Source organism: Hemicordylus capensis, chromosome 10 (assembly GCF_027244095.1).
Source record: "Hemicordylus capensis ecotype Gifberg chromosome 10, rHemCap1.1.pri, whole genome shotgun sequence".
Classification (NCBI taxonomy): Eukaryota; Metazoa; Chordata; class Lepidosauria; order Squamata; family Cordylidae; genus Hemicordylus; species Hemicordylus capensis.
Genome location: NC_069666.1, coordinates 20,289,260 through 20,304,923, shown reverse-complemented (window position 1 = coordinate 20,304,923; position 15,664 = coordinate 20,289,260). Strand labels below are relative to the sequence as shown.

Here is a 15,664-nt window from a genome sequence, read left to right as displayed (position 1 = left end):
AGGGAGCAATTTTATTTATCTCTTTATATCTATGTAAATACTTTGGGAACTTTTTGATGAAAAGCGGTAAATATTTGTCGTGTTCATATTCATCGTATCCAGTGAAGAAGGTCATTTTGGCTGGGAATGATCGGGATTGTAGTCCAACATCACTTGTAAATGCGCAGTTTGAGAACGCCTGGATTACCAGTTTGTTATTTCCCCCTAGGATGGCAACCTTCCCAGTGGAGAGTCCATGGTTCGTCAATTCCTTCAGGGTCAGCGATTCTTCCAGCAGGAGTTTGGGAAGCTCTGCTCTGAGGTACTTGCTTATTTAATGCTTTCCTTCTATGCCCCCCATATACCACTAGGATTGTTCTTCAAAGCTGATGTTTTTCTGTGTGTTCAATTGTGCTTTACTTCCTAGAGGATCAGGTTTTACACCCATGGTAATGTCTTGGTTTCTGTTGTTATTATTATTTATTTGTTTGTTTGTTTGTTTTTTAAGTTCAGTTTCTATACCGTCCTTCCAAATATGGCTCAGGGCAGTTTACACAGAGAAATAATACATAAATAAGATGGTCTGTCCATGGCCTGCTTTTGCCCACATTCTGAACTGGCTCTGGTACAGCCACGTCATAAAATGGCTGCCAAGGCTGGATGCTTGAAACTGCCTCGTGGCTGTGGACTCTGGAGAACCCAGGCAGAATGTTCACAAAAACCATGTTGAGGCCTGTTTGAAAGAGCAGCTCCCTCAGAGGTCTGCGCAAGATCCCTTCGCTCTCAGCGAAATCTGTCGCTGACAGAACGGCTCTTCCAGTCAGCTAAGCAGTGTTGAGTACTGTTAGAGAGCAGGTTCCCAAATGGCATGGAATCTACTTTTAAAGTGGGTAACTGACTTGTCCGTGGTTGTATGAATCCACGTCAAGGCAAGAATATGTAAAACTGAGATGTGTAACCAAGAATTGCGGTTGGCTTGCCAAACCAAGGACTGTTCACCCCGAGGTGTGTGCTATGCCTGAACCCCGCTCTTCATGAACCTCTTGTTCAGGGCTGCTCAACTTTGGTCCTCCTGCAGATGTTGACCTACAACTCCTATAATCCCTCACTATTGGATATTGTGGCTGGGGATGATTGATTGATTTTGATTTGATTTGATTTGATTTGATTTGATACCGCCCCTCCAAAGTGGCTCAGGGCAGTTTACAATTAAAACAAAATCATTAAAACCAATAACAGTTAAAACAGAAATATAAATGATGTAAAACATCATAAAAACCAATTAAACAATCAGAACAATTAAAAAACCTGAAAACCAGGTTACAGCATTAAAGCAATTAAAACTAATTAAAAACCCTGGAAGGCCAGGCCAAACAGATAGGTTTTAAGGGCTCTCCTGAAGGTCAATAAAGAATTCAGATTGCGGATTTCTGCCGGGAGTGCATTCCACAGCCCAGGAGCAGCTACAGAAAAAGCCCGCCTCTGAGTCACCACCAGACGAACCGGTGGAAACTGGAGACGGACCTCCTCAGATGACCTTAACGTGTGGTGGGGATCATGTAGAAGAAGGCTCTTTCTAAGATAACTCGGACCCAAGCCGTTCAGGGCTTTAAAGGTAGTAACCAGCACTTTGTATTTTGCCCGGAAACATATTGGCAGCCAGTGTAACTGTTTCAAAACAGGCAAAATATGGTCTCTCCAGGTTGTCCCAGAGACCAATCTGGCGGCCACATTCTGAACTAACTGAAGTTTCCGGACTACGTACAGAGGAGCTGTAGTCCAAAAACAGCTGGAGGGCAAAGGTTGAGCAACCCTGCTCTAGTTCATTGCAGACAAGCCCGCCCCCTTTGCCACTGGGACCAATGGCTGTGAGGCATTTGACCTAGGGAAGGCCTGCCAGTCAAAGGGCAGCACAAGGCAGGCTGGAATAGCATCCAGGGCCCTGGCTCCGCTTGGCTACTTCCAACAACCTGGAAATATGGCAGTCTTCAGCGCCAACTTCAGGTTCCCTCCATATCTCAGGCTGGGAGAACCCCAGGTTCTCCACTGTGCGTGAACCTGCCTTAGCTTTTCAGGGCACGGCCTTCCTTGATCTGACACGGTGGGCTGATTCTTACAACTGTCTCTTTCTATCCTTACATGCTCTCCTCTTCCGCAATCAGTTCTGGTTGCCAGACACATTTGGCTACTCGGCACAGCTGCCTCAGGTGATGCGTGGATGTGGGATACGGCGCTTTCTAACCCAGAAGCTTAGCTGGAGCCTTGTGAACACCTTCCCGGTGAGCTTGAGCTTTTAAAAATTTGGGTGAAAGGGGGACCCAAGTGTGCTTGCACGGTCGAACATTCAGACTCATGCGAGGTTGGCGCAACAGTGTTTTCTGTCATGCAAGGGGGCGGGGTGATTTTTGATTATTTCCCCACCACCACTATTGCCTTCTGCAACTCCTGTAAATATGTCCCTGAGGGTCTCACAGCCTTCAGGGACATATTTCAAGGAGGCACTGAGGAAAGGGGAGATCACTGGAAATCCCTCCCCCTTCCTTGCGTGACAGAGAACATCATGCCAGTGTGGCATTAGTCTGGATGTCAACCACTGTTCCAATATGCTTGATAGTTCATGGGTTGACTTTCCCCACTCTAGTTTACTAGATAACACCTTCCCTTCACAAACCATGCTTCACATCCATGTAGATGCAGGTTCTGCTCTTCCAGTTGCGTTGTAAAGCTATGCAGTTTTGGCACGCTCAGATTCTGTATGGAATTCCTGACCCCAACAAAACTAGAGGAAACTTCCCCAACTTTGTTCTAGAGGTCTATTGTTTCCGATAAAGCCATCAAAAGCATTTTTTGGTCTTGGGTGCTGTGTGTGCTTTTATGTGTGTGCCTGTAAACACTCATAGGACTGGTCTCCTTATCTGTGGCCATCTTCTCTTACAGCACAACACCTTCTTCTGGGAAGGCATTGATGGGTCCAAGGTTCTAGCCCATTTCCCACCTGCAGATTCCTATGGGCTGGCTGGCCGTGTGGAGGAGGTGAGTGCGAGATAACCCACCCTGCAAGCTGGAAGGGTTGGGATAAAAGGAAAGAGAGCTGGTCTTGTGGTAGCAAGCATGATCTCCCCATTGCTAAGCAGGGTCGACCCTGGTTTGCATTTGAATGGGAGACTACATGTGTGAGCACTCTTAAGATCTCCCCCTCAGGGGATGGGTCCACTCTGGGAAGAGCACCTGCATGCTTCCATGGAGAAGGTTCCAAGATTGCCCCCTGGCATCTCCAGACAGGGCTGGGAGAGACTCCTGCCTGTAACCTTGGAGAAGCTGCTGCCAGTCTGTGTAGACAATATTGAGCTAGATGGACCAATGGTCTGACTCGGCATAAGGCAGCTGCCAATGTTCCTGCATTCTATTTTTTTTAAAAACAGACTCTACATTAAACACTTATTTATTGATGGGAAAAGTGTGTGCATATCCTGTACATGTTAAATTCCTCCTAGATGTTAAAAACCATGAAGAATAATAGGGACAAGGGCCGTGTGAACCACAGTGCTGCTCTTTTTGGCTTTGGAGATGGGGGAGGTGGCCCAACACAGAAGATGCTGGACAGGCTCAAGAGAATGAAGGATACGGATGGCTTACCCAGGTCAGTCTGCCTTTGTGACATGAGGATGTGTGTTGCTCCGTGCAAACAAAGTCAAGTCAAACATTCAGAATTTGCCATTAGACAGTGTTAGGGAAGAGGAACTTTTCTAATGAAAAAAGAGAGCCAAGACTGGAGGTATGGGAGGCAAACAGGTCAAGGAACATCCTGGAGAAGGAACCATAGAGTTGGAGGAGGTTTTGTAGCTTTCCTGCAACCCAAATTGGACTGATCAGACAGTCCTTTTCCTGAGTCCCCCTTTCCCTGCTTTTTGAAGACTGAGGCTATATCAGCCTGTCTCCAGGATTGTGCTACCTTATCTGTTCTCTAGGATTTCTCAAGGAGATTCTGAGAGAACTTCAGCCAGTTCTTTTGGTACCTTGGGAAGCAGCTGAAATCCCTTCCCTGCTGAAACCAGAGCCTCCCCATCTCTGACAGCTTCTAAAAAGTCTCTAAAGACACATTTATTCACCCAAGCTTTTAAACTAGAATTGGAGTTTTAAAATTGTTTTCATGTTGTAAACTGCCCAGAGAAATAAGTTTGGGGTAGTGTACAAACATAACAAATCAATCAACCAATCTAGCCTTCATTATTACTGTGAATATTTGTATACCACTTTTCAACCCAAGTTCCCAAAATGGTTTACATAGATATAAACAAAATGGCTCCCTGTCCCCAAAGGGCTCACAATCTTAAAAGAAAAGAAAGACACCAGCAACAGCCACTGGAGGGATGCTGTGCTGGGGATGGATAGGGCCAGTTGCTCTCCCCCTGCTCAGGAAAGTGAATCCACTTTAGAATGGTACGTCTTTGCTTATAAGGCAGTAATTTATAATGCATTTATTATTTATTTGTTTGTTTTATTTATTCATTCGATTTCTATACCACCCTTCCAAAAATGGCTCCGGGCGGTTTACATTAAAACAAAACAATTAAAATCAATTAACAATTAAAAACAGACTATAAAACACCATAAAACAATTAACAATTAAAACTTTCAAAACAATTAAAAAACCCTGGAAAACCAGGTTAGAGCAAGTTAAAATTATTTACAACAAATTAAAAACCCTGGAAGGCCAGGCCAAACAGATAGGTTCTGTGGGCTCTCCTGAAGGCCAATAATGAATTCAAATTACGGATTTCTGCTGGGCGTGCATTCCACAGCCCAGGAGCAGATACAGAGAAGGCCCACCTCTGAGTCGCTCCCAGACATAGAGGTGGTAACTAGAAATGGACCTCCTCAGATGACCTTAATGTGCGGTGGGTTTCATGCAGAAGATCATGCATTTAAGGTAGCAAGGAGCTTCCTAACTCCTTATCAATCTTGAACTGCAATCCTGGCTTTGGGGGCGGCCCTTTCATTAGGCGAGGTGGGGTGGCCACCTCAGGTGGCAGATTATTGGAGTGCGAACAGGATGGTAATGATGCCTCCCTGCCACAACCATCAGAGCAGCTCTTCAGCACCAATCTGACCCTTGCAAGCTTTCAAGGAGTGCAGGGAGACCGAGGGCTCCAAGAAGCATGAGAAGAGACTGCACAACCTTGCATAACTCTCTCTACTGATGCTCCTGGAGGGAAGAGGGAATTTTGACACCCTGCTTCCCTTCCCTCAGGAATTATGGCAAGACCTGCTGTTCCTGCATCCAATCCAGCAACTGTATCTTTTTTTTTTTTTTTTTTTTTACTTGCAGGATTCAGATGTCCACTCCTGACCAGTTTTTTTCGGCCCTGGAAAAGACAAAGGACCAGCTGTGTACCTGGGTAGGGGAACTGTTTCTGGAGCTGCATAATGGAACATACACCACCCACGGACAGGTTAGTGTGGACAAGGCAACATCATAGAAGGCCTGTTGGATCATCATTGATCATTCTGACCCAGTATGCAGCACTCTGGCTCGGAATCTGTCTTCAGAAGCCGTTTCCAGTGCATTCTTAAAAAGTGTCATTTTAGCACAGTTTTCTTAAACTTCTCATTGATTCCTCTGGTTTCTACTTCCCTTATCGAAGGTCATTTCCCACAGTGTATCTCTTGACCCTGATGTCTGGCAAGAGAGGCTCATGGGAGACCTTGGGAAAGGAGAAGAGCCGGAACAAACACATGATCATAACTCATGACCTTTCCCCCACGCTTATGAAGCGAAACAGAGTAACCTTGAATATAAAGATGTTACAACAACTGGTCAAAATTTTTGTGATAGTCAACATTAGCTGTGAAGGCTGACAGTTCCACTCTAATTTTGGTGATGTTCCTGGATTGTATATATTTCTCCCCCCATTTTTTTGAACATACACCAGTGAATGCTGGCAGACACATTTAGGTGACTCATGAATTCAGGATGTTCACTGAATTCACTTCACAGTGTTTTGTTTTTGGTTTTGTTTTGTTTTGTGTTTTGGTTTGTTTGTTTATTTATTCAATTTATATACTGCTTTTCGTTAAAATAATTTCAAAACAGTTTACAATATAATTAAAACAATGTGTAATTAAAATACAAAGATACAGATGATCTCAAAATTAAAATACATAATGAAAAAGTACAGATAATATAAATATAAAAATAATCTCTCTATAAAAATGTAATAACCCATAAAATAATAATAATAATAGATAAAACAAATCAGCAGCAGCAGTAAAAAAAATAACACTCTCATTCAAAAGCCTGAGGGAAGAGCCACATCTTCGCTTTTTCCCTAAACGCTGTCAAGGAGCCTGAGGAGCAGATTTCAGCTGGGAGAGCATTCCAAAGCCGGGGGCAATGACTGAGAAGGCCCTGTCCCACGTGTTCGACAGCCGAGCCCCTCTCAGTGTCGGCACATGGAGCAGAGCCCCCTCTGATGATCTGGTGAAGTGGGCAGAAACCTGTGGCAGCAGGTGGTCCTTCAGATATCCAGGGCCCAAAGTCTTAATACTCAGTGTTGATACTCAAACTTTAGACATGGTTTGTAATACAACTGCTTTGGTTTGTCTGTGTGTGAGTGTGTGTGAGAGAGGTGCCTAAAACCTTATATATTCATTCAAATGTGTTTTGCCCTGTCAAAGGCAAAAGCTTTCCAATTAGTGCAGTATTCTTTTTCTTAAACTATGTATTGCCACAAGCATTTCAAAACAAGCCCCTACTATTCATAGGGGGGAAACATACCTTTTTCCCCAGACTTTTAACTGAAATTTAAAATTTTTTAATATGTTTTTATCTTTTGAGATTTTCTTTCTTTTTCTTTCTTTCTTTCTTATTTTATTATTAGGGATGTGCCCAGAACCACTCCGCCGCATTTCGGAGGTGGCGGGGATGCTCCCTTAAGGGTGGGGGAGGGTGCACCACCACCGTATATCCCCTGCTGGCACTCCATTGTATCCAAGCCCCTCGGGGTGGCAGCGTACCTCCCTGCCGCCCCGTTGCCATCCATGGCCGGAAGTACCAGGTGCACGCATGCCCATGCATGCACAGCAGACGGGCGCACAAGCGCCCGGTACTTCTGGCCACTTCCGGACAAGGACGGCAATGGGGCGGCAGGGAGGTATGCTGTCACCCTGAGGGGCTTTGATACAATGGAGTGCCGGCAGGGGAAATGCGGTAGGAGGGGCAAGTGCACCCTCCCCCAACCTTAAGGGAGCACCCCCGCCACCTCCGAAATCCGAAACAGCCCCGGTGGCCGAAACGTTTCGGAGGCTTCTATAATGGTCCCCAAAACGTTTCGGGCTCAAGTCTATTTATTATTTTATATACCGCCTAATATAGAAATCTCTAGGTGGTGTTTTTTTACTTGTCTTGTGAACTTTAACTGTATTATATTGTTTTACATTCGTGATGTTTTAACTTTGTACACTGCCTAGAGATGTCTATATGAGGCGGTATAGAAATATGATGGATAAATAAATAAAAGGAAACCACACAAGGAAAGGAAACCAGGAAACCACACAATTTTCCTGCTTTCCAGATGCACTTAGGGGGAGGGTTTGGGGGAGGGCTATAGATAAATGAGTTCATATAAGGTAGTTTGGTATTCCCAACCCACTCCTTCTCAATCTTGAACTGTGTTTCTGATGCCTCTTCATTCACACTGCTTTTGTGAGTTTGCACACAGTTCCCCAACTTAGGAGGAGACAGAGGCAAAGCAGGAGCAGTTCTACCTTCTTCATCATGGGAGGATCTCATCACGGGAGGATCCTCATATGGACCTACCAGTTACATAGGGACATAAGAAGCTGCCATATAGTGAATGAGATCCTTGATCCATCTAGCTCAGTATTGTCTTCACAGACTGGCAGCGGCTTCTCCAAGGTTGCTGGCAGGAATCTCTCTCAGCCCTATCTTGGAGAAGCCAGGGAGGGAACTTGGAACCTTCTGCTCTTCCCAGAGCGGTTCCATCCCCTAAGGGGAATATCTTACAGTGCTCACACATGAAGCCCCCCATTCATATGCAACCAGGGTGGACCCTGCTTAGCTAAGGGGACAAGTCATGCTTGCTACCACAAGAACAGTTCTCCTCCAGTTCCATCCTCTTCCTCTGAATGTACACCTGATAATAGCACATTCTTTTGCACAGGTAGACAAGGATGTTCACCAAACCCGCCAAAGAGCCCTATCTCTTGAACAGGATTAAGGGAGCCCGCACTCCTTTAGGCCCTGTTTTTCCGGCCGTCTGCCAGCTCCAGCTGCAGACGACCGGCTGGGAGACTGCAGGGCTCTTGGCCAGCACTGGGGGGATACCCACAATGCACTGTGCACTTGTGTGGTACATCATGGGGGTTCCAGGGGCCAAGGCGATGCATTCCATCCCCCAACCCTCTGTGCTGTCGATTGTCTGGATGGGAGATTGTCTGCCCAGGGTGCAATGAGGGATCGTCTGCGGGGAAGGTAAGTTTGAGCAGCCTTCTCCACCTCTCTCCACCAAGCCCTTCTCACTAATTGTGAGAAGGGGCTCAAAGTCTGTGTCACTCTCACAGGGCATGATCAGCCTGTTGCTAATGCTGAGCAGCCCTTATTAACCATACAACAGGGCTGCTCAGGTTGGGCCCTCTTGCAGATGTCGGCCTACAACTCCCATAATCCCTGGCTATTGGCCATGGTGGATTATGGGAGTTGTAGTCCAAAAACAGCCTAGGGAGGGGCCTAAGTTGAACAGGCCTGCCATACAATAAAGCTGCTGTTCTGTGATAGAATTATTATTGACTTTATTTGTTTGTTTGTTGCATTTTTATACCGCCCCTCACAATTTGGCCCAGGGCGGTTTACAAACAAAACAAAAAGAGTCAACAACCAGTCAACGACAAAAACAGTAACCAGTGCCTTAACATTAGTATGGTATGGTGATTGTTAAAAAGAACAAAGTTACCTGCAGGTTATAGGTGGTGACAAGACTGGTATTCCCTTTTGTTAAGAAGTCTCCGTTCTTGTGTTTTTAAAAAAACCCTCATGTTTTCTACTTTAAACCAGATTAAAAAGGGGAATCGGGAATGTGAACGCCTGCTCCATGACGTTGAGGTGCTGAGTAGCTTTGCTTTGTCAAAGAGAAGTTCCTTCCAGTACCCTTTGGCTAAGCTGCAACATCTCTGGAGGTAAAGTCAGGAACGTCGTGTCTGCAGAATGTGGAGTCTTGTGATGCTAGAAATAGTCCAGGTGACAAAGTAATCAAAGAGAGGTGTGGAGAGGATAGCAGGACTGTAGGCCAAAATGGAGAGAACTAGGAAGCTGCCATATACTGAGTCAGACCATTGGTCTATCTAGCTCAGTATTGTCTTCACAGACTGGCAGCGGCTCCTCCAAGGTTGCAGGCAGGAGTCTCTCTCAGCCCTATCTTGGAGAAGCCAGAGAGGCAACTTGGAACCTTCTGCTCTTCCCAGAGCGGCTCCAACCCCTGAGGGGAATATCTTAAAGTGCTCACACATCAAGTCTCCCATTCATATGCAACCAGGGCAGACTCTGCTTAGCCAAGAGGGACAAATCATGCTTGCTACCACAAGACCAGTCACCACATGAGTTACCGCTGGATATAAAAACTGGTTGCAAACACTGGCTGTACACTGCCAAATATATCTTAGCCATGTGGACTAGAAACTTGCTTTTCAGTTTTTAACATGAAAGCTTGAGTTTTCTGAAACCCATATAATGTTATAGATCCCAAACTGATTATGGAAATCTGCACATGTAGGAATGATAGAAATCTAAAAAAAAAAAAACACCACCAAACACATCTGGCTTCTTGATGGGCCTGCTTGTTATCCTGTTTCCAGATGCCTCTGGCAGTTTACAGGAGATCAATGGTCATGAGCCCTTTTTTGAGTTGAGATACCGTGGTTTCATAAGCAGGCAAGCCTAATTCTTCTCTTTCTCTCTTGGGGCTCACGTGCCCTCCTGATTTCTGTTGGCGCAGGCTGCTGCTCCTGAACCAGTTCCATGATGTGCTGCCAGGTAGCTGTATCCAGCTGGTAGCCGAAGATGCCATGCGATACTATGCAGGTGAGGGTTGGCTGCTTCAGAATACTGGTGCTTGCTTTTGTTCCTGTTCCTTATAATGGTCCAGATCAATTTCCGCAGAACAGCCCGGAGCAGAATCTTCCACACCTTGCTTTATCCAAATACCCTTGCTATTGGGAAGAAGAAGGTACCTCTTAAAGTGGTGGCTGTCCCTATTCAGACCAGCCTCGCATCCTTCCCAGTGGCTGTTCCTGGTGTCTCCCTTGGGTTTATTTTTCGATTGTGAGCCTTTTTGGGAGAAGGAGCCATCTTCAGGCTCTTGCTGACTTTGTGTGTGTGTGTGTGTGTGTGTGTGTGTGTGTGTGTGTGTGTGAGAGAGAGAGAGAGTGTGAAATATACACTAGCCAACCCGCACAGAGCATCTGTGTGCTCTTTGGGTCTGGCTGTGCCCTTCTCCCTCCTGCCCCACTCTCCCGCCCTCCCTTCTGCCCCACACTTGCCTCTCTTGCCCTCCCTCCCACCCCACTCTCTCTTGCCCTCCCTCCCCCTCCCGCCCCACTCTCTCAACCTCCCCTCCCTCTCACCCTCTTGCCCCAGTCTCTCCTGCCCTGCCTCCCCTCCCCCTGATCCTCTCTCCTGCCCTCCCCCCTGCCCCACTCCCTCTTGCCCTGCCCCACTCCCTCTTGCCCTCCCCTCCCCCCTGCCCCACTCCCTCTTGCCCTGCCCCACTCCCTCTTGCCCTCCCCTCCCCCCTGCCCCACTCCCTCTTGCCCTCCCTCTCCCCCCTCACCCTGCATTTTAAAAAGTTCTACTTACCGGGCCGCCGCCGCTGCTCTTCCTCCTCCCGGGCGGTGAACAGGAAAGTCCCGCTGCCCAGTTCCCTCCCAGCCCAGTCTCCCATGGTCTTGGCGGCCTCGGCAGCCGGTTCCGGCGCCGCCTGGCTGAGAGCTGCCTCCGCAGCCTGTCATGCCCGCTGCCACCGCTTGCCAGTCTTTGTGGCCGGCCGCAGGCCAGCCACCTCTCCCCCCACCCCCACCTTCTGCCCCGATATCGGGGCCCGCCGCCCAGCTGCCTCACCACTTCGGCCCTCGGCTGGGCCCACCACTGCTTCGCCACAGCCGGGCCGGGCCCGCGGCTACCACCCGTCGCCAAGCCGGGCCCACCAGCGGCCCTGGCTCGCAGGCGGGCAGTTCTCCTCCTCCTTGGTGTGCCAGCCAATCAGGTGCCTCCACAGCCCAGCCAATCAGCTGGGCTGCCGGCACGCATTTTCCCTGGCACACCCAGGAGAAATATGTATATAGATTTTCTTTTTTGGGACAAGGAACCATCTTCTCACCCTTTTGCTACGTTAACTGTTGTGACTGTTGTTGTTGTTGTTATTAACATTCATATACAGTAGTTTAACAACAAGATGATGATGCTAACAACCCTCGGATACTGGCTGATATCCGGACTAAGTTACTCAGGAGTTACTCTAATGGACTACTTGATTTCAGTATTTATTTATTTATTTTGCATTTTTTATTTACATTTCTATCCTGCTCTTCTTCCATGGAGCCCAGAGCAGTGTACATGCTTATGTTTATCCTTACAACAACCCTGTGAGGTAGGTTAGGCTGAGAGATACATGACTGGCCCAGAGTCATCCAGCAAGTATCATGGCTGAATGGGGATTTGAATTCAGGTCTTCCCGGTCCTAGTCCAGCACTCTAACTACTAAGGTTGATAGTAAAAGGACTACTTGATTTCAATAGTAAAAGATGTATACAGTCCGAAGAGAAACCAGGAGCTGAGGATTTTGGGATTTTAATCACCATTTCTATGCCATTTTATGTATGTATTACATACGCAATCCAATGTAATCTAACATAACTTACTTTATGCTGGTCAAAGACCCTAATAAAGATTGCTTTGATTTTGATTTAATTTCAGTAGAACTCTCATTGAGCCATTTAGTACAGATGTTGGCCAGTTTCTCCTGTGTAGGAGGAAGTGCTCTTCCGAGATGATGCTTACCACAACAGTATGCTTCTTCCTTTATAGTTATTCATGTTTTATCATGCAAATAAGGTAAAACATGTAGATCAATCAACAATGATTTCTTTACTTGGGTGATAATTAAAATAGTCTTCTTCTAGCCTCTCCTGTTTTGGATGTGTGCTATCTTTCCAGATGTTAATGCCTCCAGAGCACAGACTTCCATTTCTATTGTCTTTTGTGCTTTAGCTCACTCTTGATAGGCAGATCTCCTCCTTAATAGAAATTCCATTTTCCCCCCTCCTCAGAAATTTGCAGTGCTGGCGCTCTTTTGCTGAAAGATGCTGTGCAGTCCCTCTTTGGAGACCTGATGGCCAGTGGTCTGACAAGTAAAAGCATCCTTGTTGTCAATACGTTGCCATGGGAACGGACGGAAGTTGTCTCCAAAATGAGTCCTGGAGGAACAGAGACTTTAGGTGCTGAAAATGCTCCAATCCAGTATAATTCAAGCAAGACAGTCAGAAGCAAATTCCATTTCATTTCAGTGCTATTTAGCTTATTATGATGCACGTTTTAATGTGCCAAGTGTTTGTAATTACAGATTCCTCACAATAATTTTGTGAGAAGATTATGATTGCTTCTGCTTTGCAGATTGAGCGACGGCTTTTCAAGGTTGGGTCCCCAGATATTGCTGGACTACAACTCCCATCATCCCCTACCACAGTGACCAAGGCCATTGTGACTGGGGATGATGGGAGGTGTAGTCCAGCAGCATCTGGGGACCTGACTTTGAGAACACGTTCAGTCTGTAATGGCCTTTGGCTATTGTGGATGGGGATGATGGGAGATGTAGTCCAACAACAGGAGAGGAGAGCTGGTCTTGTGGTAGCAAGCATGTTTTGTCTCCATAGCTCAGCCGGGTCTGCGCTGGTTGCATATGAATGGGAGACTTGATGTGTGAGCAATGCAAGGTATTCCCCTTAGGGAATGGAGCTGCTCTAGGAAGAGCAGAAGGTTCCAAGTTCCCTCCCTGGCAGCATCTCCAAGATAGGGTTGAGAGAGATTCCTGCTTACAACCTTGGAGAAGCCACTGCCAGTCTGTGTAGACCAGTGGTTCCCAACCAGGGTTCCTCCAGATGTTGCTGAACTGCAACTTCCAGCATCCCCAACTACAGTTTGGCTGGGGATGCTGGGAGTTGTAGTTCAACAACATCTGGAGGAGCCCAGGTTGGGAACCACTGGTGTAGACCAGGGGTTCACAGCCTTGGGTCCCCAGATATAGCTGGACTTCAACTCCCATAATCCCCAACCAAAGGTTATTGGGATTTGGGATTTGGGATTATGGGAGTTGAAGTCCAATACTAAATGTACTAAATAAATAATATCTGGGGACCCAAGGTTGAGAATCCCCGGTGTAGACAATACTGAGATAGATGGACCAATGCTCTGCCTTGGTAGGAAGCAGCTTCCTATGTTCCTATGAGAACTGCATCTGTCTTAATTTTTATAGAAGTAAGTTGACACCGACCTGACGGCGCAACTTTACTTTACTTTACTTCCAGTTTATTTTAAAAGAGAGACATCATTTCTTCCTTCTTTGTACTTCTTAATTCCAGCTTTGGTGACGGTTCCCAGCATGGGTTTCTGTGTCGTCCAAGATCTATTAACTCCTCTACATCCCGTGACAGTGACCAAAGAGGTGAGATGCTTTTATCAGAAAACGTGAGTATCTCCTGTTGCAGAAGAAAGCTATTGATCTCTGTCCCAGTGCAGAATTCATGCCCCACTCTAAGCAGAAACAAAATGGATGTGGACATGCTATTTCTCCCATATGCTTGCTTGAGCACTGAGAGCCATAGATGAAACCCTGCTCCTGGTTCCACCTTTTGCTTTTCAAAGTCTGGCGAAGATGTTTTTATTTTGTCAGGTCTTTGGTAGGGATGTGCAAACAGGTTCGACATCAAACCGGTTCAGTCTGGTGTTGAAATGAACCCCACCAACCCAGGTTTGGCACCAGACCCTCCCACTCATCCAGGGCGGGGGTGGTGGTTTGCGAACAAATTTAATTTAAAAAAAATTGTTTGGCAGACAGTTTTATGCACACCCCTAGCCTTTGGGAGTTTGTTGATTTAAGGGTGTGGTTTGTCTGCTGCTTTTTCCTCTGCGTTTTTTTTTTTTTTTTTTAATGTGGTATGTATTTATGATTGCTTCCCTCCCTGCCCTTTTTTTCTGGAGAAGTTTTTTTTAAAAACTGAAAAGGTATATGTAGTCAGTTTCCCAAAACTCTTGGATTACATTGAGAGGAATTAAGGCAAGTACTCCTGTGTTGAGTACAGCGCATAATTAATCTATGGCAGTGGTTCCCAACCTGGGTTCCTCCAGATTTACTGAACTACAACTCCCAGCATCCCCAGCTCCAGTTGATTGTGGCCGGGGATGCTGAGAGTTGTAGTTCAGCAGCATCTAGAGTCTTCCAGGTTGGGAACCACTGATCTATGGAATTCTTTGCCAAGGAATGTGGTGATGGCCACTACGACAACAACAACGAAGAATATTTATATACTGCTCTTCAACCAAAGTTCATAGAGAAATAAATAATACATAAATAAAATGGTCCCCTGTCCTGAAAGGGCTGACCATCTAAAAAGAAACATAAGGCAGATACCAGCACCAGACACTGGAGGGATGCTGTGCTGGGGCTGGATAGGGCCAGTTGCTCTCCCCCTGCTAAATATAAGAGAATCACCACTTTAAAAGGTGTCTCTTTGCTCAGTTAGCAGGGGGTTGGATGGCTTTAAAAAGATCTTAGAGAAATTGATAGAGGACAGGTCAATCAGTGGCTACTAGTCTGGTGGCTGTAAGCCACCTCCAGCCTCAGAGGCAAGATGCTTCTCAATACCAGTTGCAGGGGAGCAACAGCAGGAGAAAGGGCATGCCCTCACCTCTTGCTTGTGGGTTTCTCAGAAGCATCTGGTGGGCCACTGTGTGAAAGAGGATCTGGTCTAGATGGGTCTTGGACCTGATCCAGCAGGGCTGTTCTTATTTACTAAAATGTTAAATAATCTAGTGGTATTATTTAGAAGTAAGTATGTTGCATCCAAGAGTATGTCTGGGCCCAGAGAAATATGGGAGCATCTTTTCTTCCACCCATTCCTTTATTTCTGCTTCCCATGTGGATTGAAACCAATTTCTAGCAAGATAAAGCCCTCCCCATGCAGAGTAATTGTTTCTGAAGCTTTGAGACGGTGTGGTTAATGTGGGGAATCTGAGGATCTTAGTTCATTCTTGCAAACTTTCTCTTCAGACTGATGGTTCTGTTACCATGCAAAATGGAATCCTCCAAGTCAACTTGGATCCTATGGGACGTGTGACCTCACTTTGCTTGACGCATTCCAAGAGGTAATTTAAAATCAAATATTGATTATTGTATTAGGACTTGTATCTGATCCCAACTGTTTGATGGTAGATCATAGGCTAAAACACGTAACAACAGAGACCTTATTCTGAATTCACCTAGCTGGATTTGAGATGTGTCTGATTAAGCTGTGAATTCGGAAATCCCAGTTCAAATCTTACTTCTGCCATGATAGTCACTAGGCACTCCTAAATAAGGCACTACTTCCCCACTGGCCTCAGTACCCATCCCTGCAAGCT

The 15,664-nt window shown here is 46.2% G+C and overlaps 1 protein-coding gene across 1 annotated transcript in view; it reads left to right on the top strand.

Moving 5' to 3' along the window:
* Positions 1-15,664, top strand: part of MAN2C1 (mannosidase alpha class 2C member 1) — a 41,385-nt gene that overhangs the window by 15,233 nt on the left and 10,488 nt on the right. Inside the window, exons 9-18 of the mRNA XM_053272329.1 lie at positions 209-301; positions 2,142-2,258; positions 2,917-3,012; positions 3,474-3,619; positions 5,309-5,432; positions 9,053-9,174; positions 9,990-10,075; positions 12,319-12,486; positions 13,627-13,709; positions 15,315-15,409. Of these exons, the coding sequence (XP_053128304.1) occupies positions 209-301; positions 2,142-2,258; positions 2,917-3,012; positions 3,474-3,619; positions 5,309-5,432; positions 9,053-9,174; positions 9,990-10,075; positions 12,319-12,486; positions 13,627-13,709; positions 15,315-15,409 (1,130 nt within the window). The remainder of the gene's footprint in view (positions 1-208; positions 302-2,141; positions 2,259-2,916; positions 3,013-3,473; positions 3,620-5,308; positions 5,433-9,052; positions 9,175-9,989; positions 10,076-12,318; positions 12,487-13,626; positions 13,710-15,314; positions 15,410-15,664) is intronic.